Genomic DNA, 23,295 nt, shown 5'->3' on the forward strand with positions numbered 1-23,295 from the left:
CCTGATAGGCTAGCTGAAGACTTACACTTCACTTTAATACACAGTGTTGAGATGGTTTTGTCATAAACCAAGAATACGTTTATTATTAAAGACCAGAGATTTAAGTGATATTAAACAAGAACAAAAGAGACAGGTTATAAACAAAACGCGCCCTCTGGTGACTAAAACTTAATTTTAGCAAGTTACAATCTTTTGCCTGTACAGTTTTTTATTTATATCAAGTTACCAGCATCCAGACTACTATACCTCCAGAGTAGGGGATTGGCTCAGAGATTGTGGTACCCTTAGTCCCCTAGTCCCGGATCAGTAAAATGTCTTTTTGATCCCCTTATATATTACCCAGAGGCCATTGAAGGCTTCCTGGGGTGCAATGCTGACCTCTGGTGAGCTCACTAAGCTCCTTCCTCAGTTGCTCGTTAGCTTGATTGCTTCCTTTACCTTATATGTATATGTATTTTCATTGTCCTCTGCCTGTAATCAAGCCAGTCAGGCAGGGGAGTCCACATGCCTATGACTATGGCAGGCTCAATGTCTGCACTGCCTCTCAAACACACTTTAAGAACAAATTTCCAGAACACACATACAACGCTTTGTACACAACCCGTATATATCTCATGCAATTACTTTCGGTGCCAGCATGTCACCAGTTTACATAAAACACCTTACAAGAAAGCCACCTTTTAGATATATATTATGACAATAGTATTTTGTGGGTAGTGAGTGTGTCAGGCTGATATGAGTTACACTATAGTGGGCCTTCTGCCAGTGGGCACTGAGGGGCTCTTAGGGTCACAAGAGACCATTGTGATCGTCTAGTTTGACCTCCTGCATAACATAGGTCATGGAATGACACTGAATTAATTCCTCTTTGAACTTAGGGTGACCAGACAGCAAATGTGAAAAATCGGGACAGGGGGTGGGGGGTAATAGGAATCTATATAAGAAAAAGACACAAAAAACGGGACTGTCCCTATAAAATCGGGACATCTGGTCACCCTATTTGAACTAGAGCAGGGCTTTTCAAACTGGGGGTCACAAGATTATTACCTGGTGGTCACAAACTGTCAGCCCTGCGCCCCAGATCTTCTTCAGAGTCATTGCTTTCCAGGACAGAGTCCCCCATCCTGTAAGTATGGCTACATTCTTTATTCCTAGAGGAATATATTTACATTTAGCCATATTAAAACACACGGTTTGGTTGTACCCAGTTTACCAAGTAATCCAGATAGCTCTGTATTAGTGACCTGTCCTCTCCCATTATTTACCACCAGGCCCGTTGACAGTAATTCCAGGCCCCAGGGCAGAACAGGCAGTGGGCTCTCATGCACGCACAAGCTGCGCCGATGCGGTCCGCCTGACATTTGGGCAGTGTTGCGCCTGCGCTGGCTGGTGTCCAGTGAGCTGCTGGCTGCGCTGCTGGGTGCACTTTTTCAGCACGGCCAGGGCTTCCACATGCCCACCGAGCAGGGTTGCCAACTGTCTAATCCCACAAACCCAAAGACTCTTGCCCCACGCCCTGTCCTAGGGCAAGGTTGGGGTGTAGGAGGGGGTGCAGGGTGCAGGCTCTGGGAGGGAGTTTGGGTGTGGGAGGGGGTGCGGTCTCTGGGAGGGAGTTTGGGTGTGTGGGGGGATGGGCACTGGGAGGGAGTTTGGGTGCAGGGTGTGGACTTTAGGTTGGGGCAGGGGGCTGGAGTGCAAGGGGGGTCAGGGGTCGGTGCTTACCTCGGGCGGCTCCCGAAAGCGACCGGTACGCCCCTCTGGCTGCAGCAGCTCCTAGACGGGGGCCCATGGGGTCTCTGCACGCCGCTGCCCACAGGCATCACCTCTGCAGCTCCCATTGGCCGCAGTTCCTGGCCAAGGGGAGCTGCGGAGTCATCCGGGCCCCTGGGCAATTGCCCTCTTTGGCCTCCCTGTTGGCGGGCCTGTTTACCACGCTCCCAATCTTTGTGTCATTTGCAAACTTTATTAGTGATCATTTTATGTTTTCTTCCAAGTGATTGATAAAAATGCTCAACTGTGTAGTGCCAAGAACTGATCCTCGCCTGACACCACTAGAAACACACCTGTGTCATGTTTCAGAGTGGTAGCCATGTTAGTCTATCAGCAAAAACAACGAGGAGTCCTTGTGGCACCTTAGAGACTAACAAATTTATTTGGGCATAAGATTTCGTGGGCTAAAACCCACTTCATCTGTTGCATGGAGTGAAAAATACAGTACACAGTATATATATTACAGCACATGAAAAGATGGGAGTTGCCTTACCAAGGGGGGGTCAGTGCTAATTCAATTAAGGTGGAAGTGGCCTATTCTCAACTATTGACAAGAAGGGGTGAATATCAACAGAGGGAAAATTACTTTTGTAGTGCTAACGAGGCCAATGCAATCAAGGTGGACGTCGCCCATTCCCAACAATTGACGAGAAGGTATGAGTATCAACAGAGGTAAATTACTTTTTGTAGTGACCCATCCACTCCCAATCTTTATTCACGCCTAATTTGATGGTGTCCAGTTTGTAAATTAATTCCAGTTCTGAAGTTTCTCATCGAAGTCTGTTTTTGACGTTTTTTATTGAAGAATTGCCACTTTTAAGTCTGTTATTGAATGTCCAGGGAGATTGAAGTGCTCTCCTACTGGTTTTTGAATGTTACAATTCTTGATGTCTGATTCGTGTCCATTTATTCTTTTGTGTAGAGACTGTCTAGTTTGGTCAATGTACATGCCAGAGGTACATTGCTGGCACATGATGGCATATATCACATTGGTAGATATGCAGGTGAATGAGCCCCTGATGGTGTGGCTCATGTGGTTAGGTCCTATGATGGTGTCCCTTGAATAAATATGTGGACAGAGTTGGCAATGGGGTTTGTTGCAGGGATTGGTTCCTGGGTTAGTGTTTTTGTTGTGTGGTGTGTAGTTGCTGGTGAGTATTTGCTTCAGGTTGGAGGGCTGTCTGTAAGTGAGGACTGGCCTGTCTCCCAAAGTCTGTGAGAGTGAGGGATCATCCTTCAGGATAGGTTGTAGATCAGGGGTAGGCAACCTATGGCATGCGTGCCAAAAGCGGCACGCGAGCTGATTTTCAGTAGCACTCACACTGCCCGCATCCTGGCCACCAGTCCGGGGGGCTCTGCATTTTAATTTAATTTTAAATGAAGCTTCTTATTTACTTTACATACAACAATAGTTTAGTTATATATTATAGACTTAGAGAAAGAGACCTTCTAAAAATGTTAAAATGTCTTACTGGCACAAAAACCTTAAATTAGAGTAAATAAACCCCTGTTGTAGATCCTTGATGATGTGCTGGAGAGGTTTTAGTTGGGGGCTGTAGGTGACGGCTAGTGGCATTCTGTTACTTTCTTTGTTGGGCCTGTCCTGTAGTAGGTGACTTCTGGGTACCCTTCTGGCTCTGTCAATCTGTTTCTTCACTTCAGGAGGTGGGTATTGTAGTTTTAAGAATGCTTGATAGAGATCTTGTAGGTGTTTGAGGGATTGGAGCAAATGCAGTTGTATCTTAGAGCGTGGCTGTAGACAATGGATCATGTGATGTGGTCTGGATGAAAGCTGGAGGCATGTAGGTAAGTATAGTGGTCAGTAGGTTTCCGGTATAGGGTGGTGTTTATGTGACCATCACTTATTTGCACTGTAGTGTCCAGGAAGTGGATCTCTTGTGTGGACTTGTCCAGGCTGAGGTTGATGGTGGGGTGGAAATAGTTGAAATCCTGGTGGAATTCCTCAAGGGCCTTCTTCCCATGGGTCCAGATGATGATGATGTCATCAATGTAGCGCAAGTAGGTGCTAGGGGACGAGAGCTGAGGAAGCGTTGTTCTAAGTCAGCCATAAAAATGTTGGCATACTGTGCCGCTGACTTGAAGGTATAAATTATCCCCAAATCTGAAATAGTCGTGGGTGAGGACAAAGTCACAAAGTTCAGCCACCAGGTTTGCCGTGACATTATTGGGGATACCATTCCTGACAGCTTGTAGTCCATCTTCGTGTGGAATGTTGGTGTACAGAGCTTCTACATCCATAGTGGCTAGGATAATGTTTTCTGGAAGATCACCAATGGATTGTAGTTTCCTCTGGAAGTCAGTGGTGTCTCGAAGATAGCTGGGAGTACTGGTAGTGTACGGCCTGAGGAGAGGGTCCACATAGCCAGACAATCCTGCTGTCAGGGTGCCAATGCCTGGGATGGTGGGGCATCCAGGATTCCCAGGTTTATGAATCTTGGGTAGCAAATAGAATACCCCTGGTCTGGGCTCTAGGGGTGTGTCTGTGTAGATTTGTTCCTGTGCTTCTTCAGGGAGTTTCTTGAGCAGATGGTGCAGTTTCTTTTGGTAACCCTCAGTGGGATCAGATGATAATGGCCTGTGTCACGGTGTTGACATGTCGTGGTGTCTCCCTTTATAATTACATTTTGAGATGTTAGTTGGCCACTTTTTAATCCATTTAATGTGTGCCATGTTAATTTTTTATTGTTCTAGTTTTTTAATCAAAATATCATGCAGTACCAAGTCAAACACCTTATGGAAATCTAAGTATATTATATAAACATTATTACCTTTGTCAACCAAGTTTGTAATTTCATAAAAAAATTATCAAGTTAGTTTGACAGGATCTATTTTCCATAATGTTGATTGTCATTAATTATAACAATATAATAATAATTCTTTATTAACTGAGTCCTGTATGAGCTGTTCCATTATTTTGTCCGATATTGATGTCAGGCCTATAATTACCCAAGTCATCCTGTTTACCCTTTTAAAATATTGGCACCACATTAACTTTCCTTCAGTCTTCAAGAACTTCCTCAGTGTTCCAAGACTTATTGAAAATCAACATTAACAGTCCAGTGAGCTCTTGGAAGCAAGTTATCAGGACGTGTTCATTTAAAAATGTCTAATTTTAGTTCCTGCTGTCTAACATCTTTCTGAGTTACTATTGGAATAGGAAGTGTTTCATCGTCGTCATCATCATCATCATAATCATATGACATGACTACATCATTTGGATTTGTCCCAAATACTGTACTGAAATATCTATTTAACACTTCTGCTTTTTCTGATTATGGACAATTTTACCATTTCCATCTAATAACAGACTAATACCATCTAACAGGCATACACTAATATTTATTAAGTACTATTATTTCTCTTCTCTGACCAATTATAACAGACAAGGCTAGAAAATGATGTTTTTGGGTAAAGAAAGTAAAACCCACAGCAAAATGACCCCTCTCCTCCCCCATTTTATAGCGGCTAGAGTTTGCACAGCACACAGCAATTTCTTGCCCACTCTAATGGTGAAAAGAGACTGTACGCAAGGCCACATGTACTCCACAGTAACTGAGGCGTGAGTTTTGGAGCAAGACCCCAGTATTCTTTGGCAGGTACCAGCCGAGCAAGCTCATGCTTGGGGCGGCAGATTCTATGGGGCCCAATCCTAGGGCGGCACGGCCGCTTTTTTTTGTTTTGTTTTGTTTACCAATCCGGCCGCCCTGTAGGAGGGGGCGGCGTGGAGGAGGGGAGCTCCCTGCTGGGAGCGGGCTGCGTGCTCTGTCTGCCCCAGCCGGTGCCAGGTCTGTAGCAAGCACGGCAGGGCAGCCCGCGTCCTTCCCTCCCCGCCGACCAGAGCAGTGTGGAGCCCTCCTGGCAGGCGGCGCGGCGGTCGGGGTTGTGTGGCGAGTGCCCCGCTTAAGCCCTGGCCGCCCCCCTTCTCTCTCTCCTCCCCCCTCGCCCCCGCTAGCCGGGGCATGTCTGCAGTGCAGGGAGTCCCCCTGCACCCTGGCTCCGGCTGCCCTACAGGTGTGGGTTGTTTTTTTTTTTTTTTTTGCTTTGCTGTTCTGGCCGCCCTGATTTTTTTTTTTGTGCTTGGGGCGGCAAAAAAGCCCTGCACTCCAGAGCAGTAGACTCTGCTGCCTGCAGCTTCAGCAAAATTCAAAAACTCGGGTTTGTAGCACCCGTGAAAATGAGTAATACACTCACTACAGTATCCCTGTCTCACTATTACATTCAATTATTTTATGCTGTCTTTACATTTTTAATTTTTGTCATGCTGAACATTGCAGAGCTGCACTGCAAAGTTGGCAGAGGGAAGCAGAAGGTGGGTGGGGTGACTGGGTTGGGACCGTGGCACTCAGGGAAGCGTAGAAGACAACTGTTGGCTTGGAAAAGGGAGCTGGACGTTAAAACGATCAGCTTGAAATGGTTATCACTCAAGTTGACACTGCAAATTGCATAACCAGATATAAAAGTTCATGCAGCTAGGTGGGGGCAACGCACACTCAGGGAGTGGGAGCTATTGTTTCTGGTGTCTGCAGACTCAGGCAGCTAGCACTGCACCGTGCCCGGGGGGGCTCTCATAGGGTGGGAAGGTTATCCTCACACCCCATGAAGCACAATTCGGCAGCACGGGGAGGACTCTGCAACACGTTCGGGGGCAGCAGAAGAGCCGAGTGCATGGGCCACGGGCCACTGACCCTGCCCCTCCCATGCGGGCAGCCTGCAGACATCCTCCCCCTCTTAGCGCCTCCTCACTCTCCCCGGACAGAGCCTAGCCCGGGGACTGGGAGGCAGCAGCACAAGGGCTGTCAGGTGATGCTGTTGCAGCCGCCCCAGGCCAGGGAGCGGCTGGGGTTTGAGTCTGCGCCTAGAAGGCTCTACAGAGGATGGGGCCGGGCTCGCCCGACGGAGGGGTGTGGCTGGCTATGGCCGACACCCAGGGCTTCGGGCCCGCCTCGCCAGGCTCCTCCTCGCTCCGCCTGATTGGGCCTTTCGAACGGTGCGGGCGGGCGGAGGCGAATGAATCAGGGCAGGGAGCCGCGGGATGCGGCGGCTGGAAGGGCTCTGCCTGTGGCCGCAGCGTGCCCGGCAGCTGCACGGGGGAGCGTGAGTTCTGCAGCCGCTGCGTGTGAGTACTTCCCCAGCTCGGCACACGGGAACCACGCTGTATCCTCGGCCGTAGACCGTGTAACCCCCGGGGTGTCTCTAGGAGCAGCCCGGAGATCAGCTGTTGCCCCTACACGCTCACTTGGGGGGGACAGGCTGGGGTGAGGGAGGGGACTTCACTCGGCGAATTTGTAAAGCTGTGTATGTGTAAGCGTCTCTCCTTCTGGGGTGTGGTGAAGGGTGGGAGATAATTTATTTTAGTGCGGCACAAAAAAGCATGAAGGATGCTCTTGGGGTGTGAGTTGCAGTGCGATACACAATCTCTGAGCTCTGTCTGACATCTGCCCTGCAGTCAAACTGCTACAGCAGCAGGATTTTGTGACAGCTCTCATTGATCAGGTCTCCTCTTTCCATGAGGAATCTTACTGGCATTGAAAATAAAACTAACCTTCCGAATAAGTTGCTACTAACAATGATGATGATCATTATCATCCAGATTTGGAGATAATGTGACTTGGCACTTGTTCCAACCCAGAGTCTTTAAGCGTTCTTGATTTGATCAATACACCCCACAGTTCCTGTTGTTAAAGATCTTTGCCCCTCCCTCTGGCAGTGGAAAGAGATCTACGCCTCTTGACGTACAATGTAAAGAACTACATGAGATGAAGTGCACTTTTGAGCTAACTGGGGTTGTTACTAATCAATATTAAGTACTTGAAAGTCAGGCAAAGGAAAAGCTAGGAGAATCATTTAAACTGTAACTTGCCTATTTTAACCATATTGTATATTAAGGTGTATATTAAACAGCATAATCATTCTCTAAAATTATATATGAGAAATATTTTTTTCAGTTTATATGCTGTATCTAGCATAAATCTCAGTTTGTGGTAAGAGGAAATTACCATAGGAACTTTTCCACTTCTTGATTTTTTGAATGTTTAAAATTACAATTTTTTTTATTAACATCTTTGTATTTTGTAGGTTTGTGCTGGAGGACAGTTTATAAAACACTAGTCTCTCTCTGAAAGTATATACAACTATAGAACTCAGAATGAAATGACAGCACCACATCACGTAACTATGAAACTTAAATAATGTGTGTTTGTATTGCCTTTAATGGGACTACATTTGGATCTGAGGGCCAGCAGATCACTTTTCCAGATCATAAAAATAGCCATATTGCCTCAGATCAATGTTCAATCTAGCCCAGTATTCTATCTTCTGGCAGTGGCTGGGGCCTGATAATCCATTGGGAATGAAGTAGAACAGGGGTATTTTTCAGTGAGCCATCTGCTGGCAATCAGAGGCTTAAGGACACCCAAGAGCATGGGTTTGCGTCCCTGAACATCTTGGCTAATAATCATTGATGGATCTCCATGAACTTACCTAATTCTTTTTTGAATCCACTTTTACTTTTTGCATTCACAATATCCCCTGGCAATGAGTTCCACAGGTTGACTGTGCCTTGTGTAAAGAAGTAGTACTTCTTTTTGTTCATTTTAAAGCTGCTGCCTGTTCACTTTATCCACATCATTCATGTTTTTATAGACTTGTATCCCCCCTTAGTTGTCTCTTTTCTAAGATGAACAGTCCCAGTCTTTTTACTCTCTCCTCGTTTGGAAGCTGTTCCATACCCCTAGTCATTTTTGTTGCCCTTCTCTGTACTTTTGTCAATTCTAATGTATCTTTTTTGAGATGGGGCGACCAGGACTGCATTCAGTATTCTAGATGTAGGCATACCCTGGATTTATGTAGTGACATGATATTTACTGTCTTTATTTTCTGTCCCTTTCCTAATGGTTCCTCATTTGGTTGACTTTTTTTGACCACTGTTGCACATTGAGCGAATGTTTTCAGAGAACTATCCACAATGACTCCAAGCTCTTTCTTGAGTGGTAATAACTAATATAGACCCCATCATTTTTTATGTATAGTTGAGATTGTTTTCCAACGTGAATTACTTTGGATTTATCAATATTGAATTTCATCTGCCATTTTGTTGCCCAGCGTCCAGTTTTGTGAGATCTCTTTGTAACTCTTCACAGTCGGTTTTGGACTTAACCATTTTGAGTAATTTTGTACCCTCTACACACTTAGCTATCTTATGGTTCACCCCTTTTACCAGATAATTTATAAATATGTTGAACAGTATTGGACCCAGTACAGATCCTTGGGGGACCCCACTATATAACTCTCTCCATTGTGAAAACTGATAATTTATTCTTACTCTTTGTTTCCTTTTTTTAACTAGCTACTGAGCCATGCAAGGACTTTCCCTCTTGTCCCATGGCTGCTTATTTTGCTTAAGAGCCTTTGGTGAGGGACCTTGTCAAAGGCTTTCTGAAAGTCCAAGTACACTATATCTACTGGATCACTCTCGTCCATATGTTTGTTGACCTCCTCAAAGAATTCTAATAGATTTGAGGCATGATCTCTCTTTACAAAAGCCATGTTGACTCTTCCCCAACATATCACATTCATCTATGTGTCTGATAATTTTGTTTCAACCAGTCTGCCTGGTTCTGAAGTTAGACTTACCAGCCTGTAATTGCTAGGTTCACCTCTGGGACCTTTTTAAAAAAAATTTGGAGTTACATTAGCTATCATTCAGTCATCTGGTACAGAGGCTGATTTAAGTGATAGGCTACATACCATAGTTAGTATTGCTGCGATTTCATATTTGAGTTCTGTTAGAACTCTTGGGTGAATATCATCTGGTCCTGGTGACTTATTACTATTGTTTAATTTATCAATTTGTTTGAAAACATCCTCTATCAACAGCTCAATCTGGACAGTTCCTCAGATTTGTCTTTTAAAAAGAATGGCTTAGGTGTGGGAATCTCCTTCACATCCTCTGGAGTGAAGACTGATGCAAAGATTTCATTTAGGCTGTGTACACAATTTATACCGATTTTAAGCTATGTTGCTCAGGGTGTGTGTGAATAAACCACCCCCCCGGAGTGACATAAGTTACGCTGACCTAAGTGCCAGTGTGGACAGCACTATGTCAGTGGGAGAGCTTCTGGCTCTGCTGGAATAATTAAGTCGTTAGGAGAGCTCTCTCACATTGGCTTAGAGCAGAGGTGGGCAAACTTTTTGGCCCAAGGGCCACACTGGGCTTGCAAAACTGTATGGAGGGCCGGGGAGGGAAGGCTGTGCCTCCCCAAATAGCCTGACCTCCGCCCCCTATCCGATCTCTCCCACTTCCCACTCCCTGACTGCCCCCCCCCGAATCCCCCACCTAGCCAACCCCCCCGGGCCCCCCCCCCCTCCCCCCCCCTCTTCCCCCCGCCCCCCCCCCCCCCCTCCCCCCCCCCCCCCCCCCACCGGGGTTTTTCCCCCCCCCCCCCCCCGAACCTCCACCCCATTCAACCGCCCCCCTGCTCCCTGTCCCCTTACCATGCTGCTCAGAGCAGCCACGCCACCTGACCGGAGCCAGACATGCTGCTGTGCTGCCCTGCAGGAGCGTGCAGCCCGCCGCCCAGAGCACTGCCTGCGTGGTGGTGTGGCTGCGGGGAAGGGAGGACAGCAGAGGAGGGGCGGGGGGCTAGCCTCCCCAGCTGGGAGCTGAAGGGCCGAGCAGAACAGTCCCACGGGCTGGATGTCGCCCGCGGGCCATAGTTTGCCCACCTCTGGCTTAGAGCATCTGCACCAATGCAGCTGTGCTGCTGTAAGCTCTGTAGTGTAAGCCATAGCTTTTCCACAGTGGCCTTATCTTTTTTCAGTGCTCCTTTAGCATCTTGACGGTCCAGTGGCCCCACTGATTGTTTGTTTGGCTTCCTGCTTCTGATGTACTTAAAAAATATATTTGCTGTTAGTTTTTGTGTCTTTTGCTCGTTCCTCTTCAAATTCCTTTTTGGCCTGCCTAATTATACTTTTACATTTGACTTGCCAGAGTTTGTTCATTTCTATTTTCCTCAGCAGCATTTGGCTTCGTTTTTAAATGATGCCTTTTTGCCTCTAAGTGCCTCTTTTAGCTTGTTGCTTAGCCACGGTGGCATGTTTCTGGTCCACTTACTGTTTTTAATTTGGGGTATACATTTAATTTGAGCCTCTACTGTGGTGTTTTTAAAAAGTTTCCATGCAACTTGCAGGCATGTCACTCTTGTGAATGTTGCTTTTAATTTCCGTTTAACTAGCTTCCTCACTTTTGTGTAGTTCCTCTTTTTTGAAGTTCAGTATTACTGTGGCAGACTTCTTTGATATTTCTCTCCTCCTTCCCCGATGTTAAATTTAAGTACATTATGATCACTGTTGCTGAGAAGGTCAGCTGTATTCACCACAGGGCCTTAATCATCAAACTTGAATAAATCAGGTCCCTGGAACCACAGGTTCAAATCCAATAGGGTCAACTCTGCTCTTCCAAAGTGGATCCTGTAAGCTGAGTGCCATGGGGATCTTCTGGAAGACACCTTTAAAATCAGGGTGTAGCATTCTCTACCTGGACACTTGATCCCAGTACTGATTTTATAGGAATGAGGTTTGCTCTAATGTCCTTGGCTAAAATTCCCATTCCTGTTGTTCAGTGTGCTGAACAATGGTAGGCTGCATTTTATCTAATAAAACATTTTGGCATCTTTTGGGATACAGACAGTCTATATAAATGTAAAGTATTATGTACCTTTGGACTTTAAGGCATAGGCTTATACATCTGAAATCTTATTAGTGTTGTGTAAGGCTTTTCAAAGTAAAAGACAGGCAGGTTTTCATATTATAATTTGTCCTGCTCCTGCCAGGGGTCTTTAAAAACCTTTTCCCTGGTACCTGACTATAGCCATATAACAGGATGGCCAGGCTTTGCCTACCCAAAGAGCAACATGCTGGGACTTTGAGGGCTGCACTCCCAGTTCCTGCCTTGCTGGGTAAAAAGGGTGTTTATCAGGTAGCTTATCATGATTGAAAAGCACTATTGAGATGTGCTGTTGAGGTGCTTTTTCCTCACTGCTAAAAAAGGTGCGTATTTTACCTTGAGGTAACTAATGTGCATGAGCTATTCTGAGGTGGAGCGACAGCGAAGATCAGGCACTTCAGTTTTGCCGTGAGAGAAACTCCCTAAGGTCAACCCATGAAAGGGCTATAGAGCTGTTTACTTCACAGTAAAATTGAAGTATTGTGGTTTTTACCTCAGGATAGCTCATGTGCGTTCGTTACCCTGAGGTAAAAAACACTTCTTTAGCAGTGCAGTCCAGGCCTAACATATCTGAAATCATGTTACTTGGCTCTGGCCATGTTGTAGCCACGGGTCCCCCCAGGCTACACACATTCTTATCAAGTGAACCAGTTATACCTTTGCTGTAGAGGTGCTGCTTGCTGAGCTGACATGTTCCAGCAGGAAATGCTCCGTGAGTTGAGTGAACTTCTCTGTCATGAAGGGACTTGTATGAGTTCAGGAGCCTCACCTCTGTATTAAAGTGGGGAGTTGTAAAATGCTGTATACTCCATTGTTTAGGGCTCCAGAAAGGGACTCCCTAAGGAGCACCGTTGCTATACATCCTGATGAAAAGATGTTTGCCACCTCAAAGTGTTTGAGCCCTGGTGACTAATTTGGATTCTTTCTCTATTCCATGCTTTGAGGCCCCCTTCCCCAAGGAAATCAATTTGAAAGTTAGCAGAAGTTTTGTTTCCTATGATGTAACTGGAGACCTATAGTTGCTGTAGTAAAATATATAGTAGCACACTCTAGGCATCACATCTGTTCTGATACATTTAAGAACCTAACATTCAAAACAAAATTGTCAGTATGTATAATGAAGATATCCTGGATATATTAAATATACACCAATTGGCATTATGAAGGAAAAGAAGCTGTGTTTTTATTTTAAAATGAAGATATTTTGTAGGGATGTGGTTTCCAACAATACTGTCAGAACTAATATAAAACTTCTATCAGTTTCAGAATGATCTTTTTGTGACTGTCTTGGGGGCTGCAATCTTCCACCCCAGCATGCTTTATATTTAAATCTTCAACCTATATTTAGAGAGACAGTCTTACGTACAAACATTTTGTAATGAGTTTATAAATGTCTTTGGGTTCCACCTCCATCTAAATTAGTGACTACCTCCTTTATATTTCAGATGCCAATAAGAGCTGAGTTGACTTTTTTGTCGTATTGCTCAATGTCTGAACTGCTTATGGGTCACTCTAATTACAGCATATGTAACTTTGGCCAGACTTATAAACTTGCATTACAGAATAGCTTGTATCTAATTTAGCATCTTTTGCAACATCATGACTTATAGGGCTAATGAGTAGGAACTACCCATCTTATTTAATGCATTTAAAGCCATTAGTGTATTGTTTCAAATGGCAATGTCTTTACTGCATTATTAGCTTGACCTATAACACGAGTTTTCCCCCAACTCCTCTCCACACGCAAAATCTCTAGCTCAAATTAAATGATGCTTTAAGCTTGAGCTAACTGGCCTGACAGTGAGGTGGGTTGAAGGTCAAGTGCTGCGAACTGGAGTTTATAATGCAGTGGGGATAAAGCAGCTCAAGTTACAACAACTCATAGTTCTGCTTATCCAATCGCTCTGTGCTGCTAATCACTCTCGCTTGAGGTAGCTGGCTTGAGTGTAGTAAGTTGAGCTAATTGTTACAGTGCAGACAAACCCCAAGCTGCACCTCCTGAGTTTTTATTCATTTTTGCAGTAAATGCTTTGGTTCATATAGACTGGGATCCCTGTGGTTCTGTTTCTTTGATCTGCTGTGCACCAGGTGGTGGCACTGTGAGGTATGGAGAGGGAGTGAACTGCCTTACGAGGGCATGTCGAAAGTGTGTGTGTGTGTGTGTGTGTGTGTGGATTGCCTGGGCCATTGAGGCCTATGCAGAGGGTGTGCCCCAAGCCATACCCTCTTCCTGAGATACACCCACACCTGTGTAGTCAGGTTCCCTTCCCTCCACTTGGATCCATCACCCTAGCCTCCCCTGGCTGAACTCCATGCCTCCAATTACTGCCAGCTCTTGCCTTCCTTAATGAATCAATTTAATGCCTGGTCTGCACCCCACAATAAATCACCCTAGCTGGGCCCCTCCAACAATAAATTAATGCTTCTCCCCCGACAATTAGTTCTGTACAGACTCCTCTGCTGGGGTGGCAGGAGTGGTGACAGAAATCCGCTGTCCTTCCAATGCACACACTGCCCCCCAGCCTGGGGGGGTGATGGCAGGAGCCCACACATATGCTGGGTTGGGATGGTTGTGCCCCCTGCTTTGGAGGGGGAAGGGATGAAGCCACTGCTCTCTCCTTCAGGGGGTGAAGGGAGGGATGCAGCCCTTCAGGGCAACTTACTCTTCATAGTGGCAGCTGACTCATCATCTGATCTGCAGTGGCAGGACTGGAGCCACTTCTGCAGATTTATTGACTGTCTTGGTTACAGTATTCTCATTCTGAAGGCTTCTGCTACAAAAAACAGCACTAGAGACTTAATCCTTTTTAAAAAGAAGGCAACTTGTTTAGAAAGGAAGATGGCAATCGCCTACCATAGATTCCTATTTGCCCCGGGGGAGTAGATTTTTCAAGCCCTGCTTGTGATAGTTAAGACTGCTGATACCCACACTAAAAAGCAATTACACTTTAAACCAAATACTCCACTAGAACACTGTAAAGTGAGAAACTTGAATGTCTGGAAATTAACAAACTTCCAGCAGCAGCCTTAATTCTGACACTCACCCATCTCGTATTCCAAAGAACTCCATTATCCCAGAGGGGAGAAGACTTGTCTGTTAACCCACTTACTAGTTATGAATCAACCCTCCTGTGGACCACAGCATCTCACATATCTCTACACACTGGCCGTCTGAGACCTGGTCCCATACTCACCAGACCATTAGAGGCTATACCAAGGATCGTCAACCTTTGGCACGTGGCCTTTCAGGGTAAACCCCCTGGCGGGCCGGGCCGGTTTGTTTACCTGCCGCGTCCGCGGTTCGCTGCTGCAGGCCAATGGGGACTGTGGGAAGCAGTGGCCAGCACATCCCTCGGCCCACACCTCTTCCTGCAGCCCCCATTGGCCTGGAGTGGCCAGTGGGAGCTGCGATCGGCCGAACCTGCGGACGCGGCAGGTAAACAAACCGGCCCAGCCCGCCAGGGGGCTTACCCTGGCGAGCTGCATGCCAAAGGTTGCCGATCCCTGGGCTATACATTCCAATTCCCCCATTCACCTTCCCTGTATTAGACCAAGGGCCAATCCACCTGACACAGGCCAACACCCATCTTTTACCATAACTGCTGTACCTGTATGGGCTGTGGTAACCTACATTCCTCAGCACTATGAACTCCAGATCTGCCTGTAACTGATGATTTGAGAGAGAATTTAAGTTAGCAGTCAGTAATCCTAATATGAGTCCTTTTGAGGATAATTAATATTGTAAAAATTTGTCCTTGCTACCATTATTCTAATGTTTACTGTGTTAATGCAAAGCTTTAGCTTCTTAGGGAGCCCTCCTCTGACAACTAAGATTGCAAAATAACTTATGTAAAAAGAAGTTCATGAAGTTCAAGTGTCACAATTTCCCTCAATCCCTTCATTTGTTTATTTTTAAAAGACCAGTTTTGTTAGGCCTTCCCCAAAAGTGCAGATGCTGAACATTCTTCTAATAGCTGCTTTGTGAATATTTTACTGTGTTCATGTTTTGAACACTCCTTGTGAATTAGGCCGCCTTTTGTTCTTCTAGTGGCAGTTGCCATGTTAAGCTCTTGTTTGATTATGTGAGGCTCCTTATTTTAATGAGAGCAGCTTTTCTAATGGCTGTTCCATCCATATTTTTTTTTAAACAGTCAATGAAGTCTCTTACTGGGGCTCTCTCTTGGGACAAAGGATTTCTTATGCTAAAGGAAAATAGTCCAGGGGCATATAACTCGTGGGAAGCATAACATGCTCATTTGTAATGCCTGCTATGTACTCTGCCCTTTTCCTCTAATGTGTAGAGAGGAAAATGACATCAGGGATAGGACAATCCCAGTATTTATTTTGTTTTCCTGCAAATAAAAAAGCGATGTAACTCTTGCATGTTCAGATATAACCAACTCAGGGCATCTTTGGTAAATCTTTACTTGATCAGCATGACAAGTTTGGTACAAAGGAAAAGCTTCTGTCTGAAAACAAACTGATTTCATAGTAGGTGTAACTGCATGGTCTTAAGGTATGTTTTTTGTAAAGTTTATTAAAAGATGTTGTAATGGGTGGAATGCAAAGGTCAAGGTAGTGGAGAGGGTAGATGGGAAAGAAACAACACAAACTCTTCTTAGGAAATGGAAATACTTCTGTCTATAGTAAAACTTACAGTTTAGAGAACGCTAAAGAATTGTGTTACAAATATAAGTTTACGTTTCTCTTTGACTTTACACACACACACAGTCAAAACATCACAAATGTGCTTTCATCCCACTCTGGCTGTGTGGTGACTCTCTAGAACTTTTTCCTGTTATCATCAAGCAGGTCTTTCTTTTTCTTTTTTTAAAGAAATGTCTGACAGATGCCTTTTCCTAACATGTGGTATTTACTCCATAGTGATTGACAAATTACAAAAGATAAATGTATATTTCACAGTTCATGCAACAATTATGTTGGACATTTCTGCATCATATCTATGAAAGACATTTTGAATTTTTTCCTTTCAGTTTTATTAAGTGCATGTATGATTAATTTTATTACTTTGCTACATGAAATAGAATTACACCATATATGAAATGCATTATAGGATATGGCATTCTTTGGAAAGGACATTGGGGTAGGGGCTGTCTTGTTCAGGATTGGGGCTCTTTAGGCCCTATCACATTCAAATATTAAATAATAAAAACATTTTGTTTTTGTCTGTTTGAGTGAATTTTGACTTCTCCTTTGTATTGCATGTAAAGAAGCTAATTTTTTATAAATGATATTTTACTTTAAAGACTGAGAGAACCTTAACTCATGATTTTCTGCAGTTATGTTTGTGATATATAAGAATGGACTCCAACAACCTTAACTTCAAGTTAAGGTTTTTTGGGTACATGTTGGATAACTGATGTAATAGCACACTTGGCATTTTTTTCCTCTTCTACAAGTCAGAGAGCTTTGACACCTTCTTGGAAGCACGTGAGCAGTTATCGAATACTATTTATAGCTAAATAGAAGTGAAGAAACTTGCCATTTTGTCCTGTAATATTTACTATTTTCTGACAGTGTAGAGTAGTAAAATATTCAGGTCAAGATTATAACTGTGTTAAGAGAGTCAATCTGACTGTTTTCACGTAATAGTTTTTTAACTTTTGTAAAAATTAAAAGTGATTCCATTAAAAATAATTTGCTGGGTTGTGTTTTTGTCTCTTCCTTCCCCCATGTCCAGGGAAAGACATTTATATAAATACAGATGACCATGCAGCATGCAGTTCAGGTAAATGATATTAATAATAAAAATGCTTGATACTTCATATGGCATCTTATCTTTTCTTTATGCAAGGATCACAGGGCACTTTGCAGACAAATTACTGCAAGGCTCACAATTGTCCCTGTGAGATCTTTACCATCCCCATTTTACAGGTGGGAAAACTTAGTCACAGAGGTTAAATGACTTGCCTTAGGTCACACAGGGAGTCAGTGGCAGGACTGATATAACCCAGAAGTTCTGGAGCCTAGCTTTCTGTTTCAACTGCTAGATCACACCACTTCTCCTTAAGTGTTGTTATCTAAGAAGGTTTCTAAGGCAAAGTAAGAGACTAAATCAAACGTAATTGTTCCTAAAATATAATGACTTTATTTGTGTAACTATTAATATTCAAGTTTTGCAAAGTTATTAATTTTATAAGAGAATATGTAGTCAGTCCATCCACAAGTTAAAAACTCTTGTGGGACCAATTAGCTCAGGGGTTCTCAAACGGGGGGTCAGGACCTCTGAGGGGGTTGCGAGGTTATTACATGGTGGGGTCGCGAGCTGTCAGCCTCCACCCCAAACCCCGCTTTACCTCCAGCATTTATAATGGTGCTAAATATATAAAAAAGTGTTTTTAATGTATAAGAGGGGGTCGCACTCAGAGGCTTGCTGTGTGAAAGGGGTCACCAGTACAAAAGTCTGAGAACCCCCAAACTAGCTAATTATGGATGAACTCAATCAACAGTTAGTTGTGTGTCTGGGCTAGGTTATCTGGGATGGGATGGTGAAGGCATGACATTTTGTGTGGTGAATGAGATCCTCTGAGAGGGAGTGTTTTTGTTTTGTTTTTCTTCAAGTCATTTTTTCTTCATCCCCATTACTCTCCTTGACTCCCTAAGCTTACCCTTAACAAAATGTTACTGATAGAAAAACCCATGAGAGAGGAAATTGTCTTTCTTCAAATTCCACAAGGAATTTCCCAATGGAAGTTTGCCAGGAATCATGGGATGAATTACTCCCAGCTTACCCTTCTGTCCCCTTATCTCACAGGGTTGCATTCCAATGATCTAGCTGTGGAGGGATTTCTATATAGAAGGTGTAAGAGGAAGAACCTGAGTTTTTCCTTTCTCTTCATTGTCTCCTCCTATTCAGACTTTTTTCTGCTTTACTCTGTGGTCAAGTCCTTCCTCGCTGCTTCTCCCCCTTTCCCAATACCTAAACTGTCCGAAAGAGCTTGAAGTTCAAGGTAACATTTTACTCCTGGGTACGCCAGTGGAATTCCATTGAAAACAGTGGTGTTAAAGGCACAGATTGATACAATTCAGAACAAATTTTCATCTGCCCCTGTTTCTCTTTTCCATTTTGTTTTTTCCTGCCAATCGTTGGGCACTGCAGGTGTAAAGTTTCTGCAAGGCTGGCTTTCATGTATATCATCAGAATTTCTTATTTCTTTACTAACGTGAGACAGGTGTTGACACAGGAAAAAATACAATTAGAAGACTGGGACTGATACCCTTTTTTTATTGATGCTATGATATAGTGAGCAAATGAAGTCTTCCTTCCTGCCCCATAGTGAAGAAAACATTTTCAGTGCCACTGCACATTACTTTAGAATGCTTGAATACAAGAGGTGAAGACGTGTCTAAAAAGTGTATGTTCTTGTATTAAACAAGTCTGAACAGTAACACATTTTCTACTGTAGTGTAAGAATTTTAATGTTCTTTTTTTTCCTCCCAAACAAAAACCTCCTGTGAAATCTTTGATCAAAGAGAGAGAGACCAGCAGCAAATTTAGTTTTAGGCTGTAGATTTGTCTTTTTATATTGTGGATTCTGCCCAGTACTAACTTTCTTACAAGTTTTATAAATTAATTCTTTATTTATAAGGCAGTTAAAAAGTAGACCTTTTTTGAGAGCGTTTTTATATATCTCAGGGGGACAACTGTAAATCATAGAGTGATGTGGTAGCATCTGAATTTAGGAATGAAGACTGACAGCTGCAATAGATCTTTGCAGGGTTGATGAGTGGCTTAAAAATCAAAATTAGATCTCTTATGTCATTACCTGATTATTGTTTGCGTGAGGAAATGATCAGATTCCATTATTGGAGGTTGCAGCTACTAGACCAGGGGTTCTCAAATTGGGGGTCAGGACCCCTCAGGGAGTCGCAAAGTTATTACCTGGGGAGTCACGAGCTGTCAGCCTCTACTCCAAACCCTGCTTTGTCTCCAGCATTTATAATGGCTTTAAATATATAAAAAAGTGCTTTTAACTTATAAGGGGGGGGTTGCACTCAGAGGCTTGTTATGTGAAAAGGGTCACGAGTAAAAAAGTTTGAGAGCCGCTGTACTAGACCGATTTGTTTTAACTTACTGAAAACTTCTTTAGGTGTGGTTTGGAGATGATATTCCTTTAACTCCACGAAATCCTCTGACTCCCAGACATGGCCCGGGCTTGGCAGATGTTTGCCTGTATGATCAGTGGATATCTGTGCGGCATGAAGCAACACTGGTGCCTATGAAGGAAGATCTATCAATCTGGCTATCTGGATTGCTGGGTAATGCTAAAATACATCATTGTCTAATGAATTTGAAAGATACATTGTCCTGGCCAGTGTTGAACTTTCATATTCATAAATTTGCTAAGAGCGAGTGAATGAGACTGGGCTTGCGTAATGAGGAAAGTTGCATTAAAATGCATGTTCCGGTTTCATATTTTATGAGCGGACAACTGTCAATGCTAGCTTAATATCACTTATTTATATTTCCTGTTCAGTAACTAGTCTGTAGTCTAATGAATATTTCACTTGATTTTTATCTGAATTTTAATAGAAATAGTTTTATAGGTAAATAAACATATTTAATTTTAAATGTATGCCAATTCTCTTTTTAGAATGCAAAGCTATAGGGTATAACTAACACAGGCTGAAACAGTGGATGTTGAGAAGGGGGAAACGTACAGTACAAATACATCTCTAAATTAGTATCTCTATTTTTTAGATTTAGTAAAAGCTTACATTTATATTATTGCTTCAGTGGCAGTTGATTTTTATGGTGAATATGTAAGGAAGCATAAATTTTAAAGTTTATGCCATTCATCAGTTGTTTTAGTTGAATGGAATAAAAACTGGTACTCAAAATACTGATGATCTCACTTCTGTTGTAGACTACAGGCCAACTTTGTGTCTTTTTAATGGTGGAATGCCATGTCTGAGTTGTCCGCATATAGTTTCTGTTAGCTTGCCTTCCTCTGGAATAATTCTAACATTTTCCACTTTTTATTTTCAGGGGTAGAAGTTGCAGCGGAACGGTTGCTGGAAGAGCTTGATAATGGTGTACTACTCTGCCAGTTGGTTGGTGTCCTTCAAAGTACAATTAAAAAATGCTGTAGCTCAAAGGACTTAAGGGTGAGTCGTTTGACTATTACAGTAATTGATAAACTTCATGACTTCACATGCAACCACTTTTTATCTGCATTTAACAAAATTGCACTCTGTATGCATTGTACTTGGAAATAAGAAGAAACGTGATGTCTTAATAGATCAAATAACTAGCTACAAATGAGATGGCTATTCATTGTGTGTCAAATCCTAAAGTCCTCACTTCAATAGAAGGTGTGCTGGTGGAAGGCCTGTTTAAGGACCTTATGGTCTGACCCCTCAAGAATGATTCCTATTGGTTGTGTGTGTATGGTGGGGAGGACTACCTGGGTAGGAGAAACAGGAAACCTGTTGACACTTTATGCAAATTTTGTATCAGAAATTGATCACTAGACTAGAACGTGCTGCACTCTGAACAGCCACTAAAAATACCTAAAACAAAATATGTATGGGAGACATGTTTAGGCACCACTATTGGGAATAAAATATGGCAGAAATGAGAATGGATAAACTCACAATTTATACAAAATAGAAGGATTTGAAGATTTTGAGACATGACTTGACCCTTACACATGTGCAAACATTAGCACATGCAATGTGTGATTGAGATGTACAGAAGGTAGAGAGAATGTTTAGAATAGTGCTTTCATATATCAAAAATATTAGTAGGACATTTCATGTTTTATTAGTTCCCTCTGAGAAAGAAGTGGCTGAATCACTGGTCCCACAACTTAAATTTTTGGGTGGAGGAGGATGGAAGCAGCACAAGAAACAGGGGACTACACCTTTCATATATTACATAACTGAGACAAAACAAAACCTGATGTCAATGTCCAGCACTGACAGAAAAATGGGTGTAAAGGAAATGACTTGGAAGGAATTAGTCTTTATTCTTCTAACCTCCAACATAAAGAGTCTGTTGCAGTCCAACAGCCTAGAGCTGTTTTTGCTAGAACTACATATAAATAGGAGTCAGTGGTGTTGTTTTGTTTTATAGAAGCCAGTTAATCATGTGATGGCAGCACTAGTTAGCTTCTACAAACACAGAATACTAATATAAAAAAGAAAGTTAGTTTGATAAAGGGGAATAGTACTGTAAGTGTTTTCTACCAATTGGTAGAAGCTATCAGGAAGGCCTACATTTTTAATTATATAGCTAGTATATTAAGGCTAAATATCAGTAACTAACTGCTAAAATTCTTCTTGAGGGAGGTCTTTGATAGTAAAAAGGGAGCAACTTTCACAGAGCACCATGTTGTATATTTATAAGTAGGGCCCTACCAAATTCACTGTCCATTTTGGTAAATTTCATGGTCCTAGCATTTTACAAATCTTGAATTTCACAGTTTCAAATAATAGGTATATCTCCATATATTATATTTATCTCATAGAACTGGAAGGGACCCCAAAAGGTCATTGAGTCCAGCCCCCTGCCTTCACTAGCAGGACCAAATACTGATTTTTGCCCCAGATCCCTAAGTGGCTCACAACCCTGGGTTTAGCAGGCCAATACTCAAACCACTGAGCTATCCCTCCACCCTTAAATTCAAAGTAAGGGTGGCAAAAGAGGATCATGGGGAGGGTTGCAAGGCTATTGTAGGAGGGTATGGTGTTGCCACCCTTATTTCTGTATTGCCTTCAGAACTGGGCATCTGGAGAGCAGCAGCTGCTGACCAGGCACCCAGCTCTAAAGCCAATGCTGCCACCAGCAGCACAGAAGTAAGGGTGGCAATACCATACCATGCCACCCTTACTTCTGTGCTGCTGCTGGCTGTGATGCTGCATTCTGAGCTGGGCACCTGGCCAGCAGCCACCGCTCTCCAGCTGCCCAGCTTTGAAGGCAGCATGGCAATACCGTGACCCCCCTAAAATAGACAGATTTCATGGGGGAGACCAGATTTCACAGTCCCTGGCACGTTTTTCATGGCTGTGAATTTGGTAGGGCCCTATTTATAAGGGACATCCGTGAATGATGAAGATCATTGGCTGTGAAGGGAAGAGAGAAGATGCCTCACGTATATCCCCAAAGTTGTTAAACTGGTTTAGAAAAAACTGAAAGCAAGTCACTACTTTCTAAAGGAAACTCTACCCCCTTCCTCCCTCCCTCCCATACCACACCCATCTACTTATGAAAGGACTTGAAAAGTGCCTGAATGCAATAGCCAGTGCAGTTTCACTATATTTTGGGGGATGGGGTGGAAGGATTGTGTCGTCCATGTAGCTAGTCCACACCCCCTGTGCACTGTAGAGATATGCACGAAGAGTAATCTGTTCACCGCTTTGTACACGGAGTTTGAGGGTGGAGCCAGTGTAACCAGGACTGTAGATCCACCAACTAAACTTCCCCATGTGCTGTGAGCTGGTGGAGATCAGTGGCAGAGACTGCTCCAGGAGAGGCCACACTACTGCATCCCAGGATGCAGAGTTACAATGGAAGATTTCTTTTCCCTTACCTTGATTCCTGACTTCAACAGAGTAACCATACACACACTGTCTTCTTAGACCATGTACAAGAATAACAACTTGCTCTTTGAAGGCCTATATCTGACATTGCTGTAGCCATCAAATGGGAAAAGCTTCGTCTGCATTCCAGATATGCATGTAGGTTACATCAAATATAAAAAAATAATAATAGTTATTAGCCGGCCACCATTGTTGTACTTTAAATGTGATATTCT

General features: G+C 43.4%; 1 protein-coding gene across 3 annotated transcripts in view; it reads left to right on the forward strand.

Annotated features, from left to right (window-relative positions):
* The first annotated feature begins 6,813 nt into the window (after positions 1 to 6,813).
* Positions 6,814 to 23,295, forward strand: part of GAS2L3 (growth arrest specific 2 like 3) — a 31,411-nt gene continuing 14,929 nt past the window's right edge. Inside the window, exons 1-5 of one of the 3 annotated variants that reach the window (XM_034773679.1) lie at positions 6,814 to 6,907; positions 7,867 to 7,959; positions 17,217 to 17,264; positions 19,627 to 19,795; positions 20,526 to 20,644. In XM_034773679.1, the coding sequence (XP_034629570.1) occupies positions 17,241 to 17,264; positions 19,627 to 19,795; positions 20,526 to 20,644 (312 nt within the window). In that variant the 5' untranslated portion in view covers positions 6,814 to 6,907; positions 7,867 to 7,959; positions 17,217 to 17,240. Of the gene's footprint in view, positions 6,908 to 7,866; positions 7,960 to 15,025; positions 16,032 to 17,216; positions 17,265 to 19,626; positions 19,796 to 20,525; positions 20,645 to 23,295 lie in introns of those variants that run through there. The other 2 variants (XM_034773696.1, XM_034773689.1) reach the window with 2 other exon arrangements.

This window comes from Trachemys scripta, chromosome 1, assembly GCF_013100865.1.
Source record: "Trachemys scripta elegans isolate TJP31775 chromosome 1, CAS_Tse_1.0, whole genome shotgun sequence".
Taxonomy (NCBI): Eukaryota; Metazoa; Chordata; order Testudines; family Emydidae; genus Trachemys; species Trachemys scripta.